The following is a 3,820-nucleotide window of genomic DNA, read 5'->3' as shown; positions in this document are numbered from 1 at the left end:
GGTCTGTTGACAGATGCGGTGTATGGTTTGCGGGTCAGCCTTGGAGACACCCTGAGTCTTGGGCCTGATGGCGGTTGCGCCCGAAGCCTTCACCCTTTTGATGGTATCGTCGCGGAATCTCGGTCCCTCTCGGTGGCAGATGGCCTACGACATCGGCTTTGCCTCCCCCTAGAGTATCACGTCATAGTCTGTGGAGTGGGTTGCATCTGTTTATCTCCTATCATGTAGATGGGTCCCCTGGTCCTTGTTCTCAGTCCTGGTTGTCCCTTGGCAGGAGAGGTTGTCCATGACCCGAAGTGAGGGGGCTATCGCTACGGTGAGATGGCCCCTTCCGGAGGTGGCTCGGTGTGTCCGAATCCTAGGTGTTCGGTAGGTTCTCATGGGGACTCGGCTTCAATCCTCTTTAATAGTCTTGGTTGTAGTTTGTTAGGGGTGGACTCTTCTGTTTTTGTTGTTGGGTGTTGGGTTTGTGGTACTTGTGTCACTCCCATGTCATCATTATATTTTTTTCAACCTGCTCTTTGGAAGGTATCCTCAACACTTTGTATGTTTGTGTCTTTATCTTGAGGGCGGAAGTTGGCAATGAAGAAGTGAGAACCTAAGGTTAGATTGGATGATGAAAATTCCTATTGAATTAGATCCAAACCTTCTTTTTCATTTTGTGTTAATTTTTTATAGACTAATAGTGTTTACATTTCGATCAACGAAGTTGCTTTGGGTATGATATGTGTCCGACCCGCATACGACACTAGGATCCTACACTCGTGGTTCAAGTGGCGTTGTCGTCCTGGGAATCTTCGTACGGCCAGCAATGTTCATCAATCTACCGTGTCTTTTGTTCCTCTACTTTTTATCTTCTATACCTAAATAGCTAGCCCCACTAAACTATTTCTCTCAACATACAAGCAGGCCACCACATCATGCAACATGCATGGAAAAAAGGCTCATCCCCACTAATCTATTTCTCTAAGCATGCAAGCATGCCACATCATGCAACATACATGAGAAAAGACTCACCTCAACATGCAAATATGAATGAGAATTTCCTTTCTATTGTGATATTTATATTTAATAAATATTATGCAACTATACAAAAAAAACATATTTTCAGTTGTAGCTCTTATATTATTACTCAAAATATTCATGTTTCATACAAGGAATCTCATCGAAATGTGTTGCAAACTATCTCGCATAGAGTTAATACTACGAGCAGAGAAACTATAATACCCTTTCTATTTCATAATGTTGTGTTTTTTTTTTGAAATGTCAAATCTCATAAACTTTGTCCAAATTTATGGATAAAAAACATCTACATCTAGAATGCCAAGATTATATGATTAGATTCATTATAAGATGCAGTTTTATACTATATATTTGGTATTACAGATATAAATAATTATCTCTGTAAACTAAATTTACAAAGTTTGATTGTTAATAAAAATCTACGCGTACTAGTGCATTATTACACAGAGGGAGTATAGAGCTTCGGCTTCAAAACACTTTAGTTTGTTCACTGTAGTATCTTCCCCACCTGCCAAGGACCAAGCAGGCTACACCAAATCTATGGTGCTTCGTTTTGCTCTTTGACTGTTGCAACTTTGGGCGTCACATTAACTCAGCTGCTTGCTCGTTTACTGTGCCGTGCGCTTGCTGCCTTTTTTCCTCTAGTCTCTCTGTCTCATCCTTTCTCCTCTAGTCTTCTCTTGCAGCCCTTCACCAGACACCAGAGAGAGAGAGAGAGAGAGAGAGATCCAGAGAGGTTTGTTCCAGGCGAACGCAGGCTGCTAGTTCGGCCATGGAGATGGAGATGGAGCTGCCCAATCTCAATGTCCCGGTGAAGAAAGAAATCGTTGTGCATAATCCAGGGGCCCAAGGAAGAGGAGGTGGTGGCGGCGCCATCACGGAGGCGTCGGAACACGGCACGAGGAGGACGGAGGCCACCGTGAGGATTGAAGCCAGCATGCTTGACTGCCCCATCTGCTTCTCCCCCTTCAAGCCTCCCGTCTTCCAGGTTGGTGTACTAGAGCAATTTCTGAGGTTTGGCTACTCAACATCCCATGAACTGAATCGAGTCTAGCAGCAGCTGCACGCACCGATTTTAGTAGTATTTTCTTACTTCCCTCCCTCAATCTGTCTAGTGCAAAGGCGGCCACCTGGCTTGCGGCAGCTGCGTCGCGAAGCTCCCCTGGAAGCAGTGCCAGAGGTGTGACCTCGGCGGCGACTTCCACGGCTGCCCCTTTGTGGACGCCTTCGTCTCCTCGGCCAGGATGAAGTGCGACCACCACGGCTGCGGCCGCCAGGTCACCTACCACAAGCTCGACGACCACAAGAGCGCGTGCCCGCTCGCGCCCTGCAAGTGCCCGGTGTCCGGCTGCGGCTTCGAAGGCCCGCCGCCGGCGCTCCGCCACCACCTCAGCGCCGTCCATTCCATGCCGGTGCACGCGGTTCAGTACGGCAAGGTGCTCCAGCTCGAGGTGCCCGTGTCGGAGCCGCGCCGCCTGCTGTTCGCGGAGGAGGACGGCCGTGCGTTCCTCGTGGTCGGCGGCTCGCTCGGCCTGGGCGTGCCCATCGCCTTGTCGGTGGTGTGCATCAGGGCGGGGGCGTCCCCGCCGCCGCACTACGTGGCCAAGGTGTGGGCGAACGGGCCGCCGGCGGCCGCCAACGACAGGACCGACACGGTCCGGGCGGACATCCAGGTGACGAGCAGCAAGGAGCCCGGCGCCGTCGCCGTGGAGGAGCTGACCTTCTTGACGGTGCCGCACAAGCTGCTTGCCGGGGCTGGCCCGTCCAGGACGGTGTCCCTCCACCTTCGCATTGACAAGATCACCTACTAAATGATTCTGCTATGCCTAGGGTTCTACTAATCTTGATACTAATAAGGCTTAGTCTAGTTTGGTTTAATTTAGCTTAACCGATGATGGATTTTGGTAGCATGCATCGATTCGTTCAACATCAGATGAGTACTTGTTAGTTCCCACATGATTAGTACAAGGAAGAGGTATCTTGTGGCTGTTTTTTTTTTTTTTTGACGTTAGTATCTTGTGGCTGTTGGATGTAAGATATTTGGGTAGCATGTAAACCAAATATATGCTGACTATATGTTTGTTAAGAAATTGTCCCTCCACGTTCGCATTGACAAGATCACCATAGTCTGACCCGCATGTCAATCTCAGCGCCACCACCGTTCAACTTGACCGAGTTCGACTAAATTAGATTAGTTGTGTGGTTTGGTGAATTATATGTTTGTGAACTACTTCCACCGTTCGGAATTATTTGTCTCGAAAATAGATGTATCTAGAACTAAAATACGTCTAGATACATCCATTTTCGCGACAAGTAATTCCGAACGGAGGGAGTATATGACTAAGAATGCAGTTTGTCAGCACACGTTAAGCCAACTCCACCGCGCGACCCCGTCCTGTCCGGAGCCCTCCGTTTGGGGTAAAACGGATAAACCGGGCGGCCCAGCGCGCGGGAGCAAACGGATTTTTGTCCGTTTTGTGTCTGTTTTCGATCCATCCGCGGCTCAAGTTTGCGCCGCTTTTGGGGTGAAACAGACACCACGTGGATGCGACGGCCGTCTGCGCGTGTCCTCCCCTGGCCCGCCCGTCGGTGGCAAAGGACGGGCCTTTTCTATCCGCCTCCCTCCCTCCCTCCGGCCGCATCCCACTCCACTCTTCTCCACTCTTCCCCACTCTTCCCCTCCCCGCCGCCGCCGCCGCTGCCATTGCAGCCGTGCAACTCGGACGCGCGCTCACCCAGCCCCTTCTCCTCGTCGCCGCCGAGCTACCCAACCACGGCCACCTGGTTTGCGCACCCG

The 3,820-nt window shown here is 50.3% G+C and overlaps 1 protein-coding gene across 1 annotated transcript; it reads left to right on the top strand.

The window, feature by feature from the left end:
- Positions 1-1,541: 1,541 nt before the first annotated feature.
- On the top strand, positions 1,542-3,029 carry LOC123172386 (putative E3 ubiquitin-protein ligase SINA-like 6). The gene is made up of 2 exons (XM_044589374.1): positions 1,542-2,011; positions 2,139-3,029. Exons 1-2 carry the CDS (start codon positions 1,796-1,798, stop codon positions 2,832-2,834), a joined length of 912 nt encoding a protein of 303 aa, XP_044445309.1. The 5' UTR covers positions 1,542-1,795; the 3' UTR covers positions 2,835-3,029.
- The last annotated feature ends 791 nt before the right edge of the window (positions 3,030-3,820 follow it).

The sequence above is a fragment of the Triticum aestivum genome, unplaced genomic scaffold, assembly GCF_018294505.1.
Source record: "Triticum aestivum cultivar Chinese Spring unplaced genomic scaffold, IWGSC CS RefSeq v2.1 scaffold11051, whole genome shotgun sequence".
In the NCBI taxonomy this organism is placed as follows: domain Eukaryota; kingdom Viridiplantae; phylum Streptophyta; class Magnoliopsida; order Poales; family Poaceae; genus Triticum; species Triticum aestivum.
Note: the sequence above shows the minus strand (reverse complement) of the source record. Positions and strands in the feature narration are given on the sequence as shown.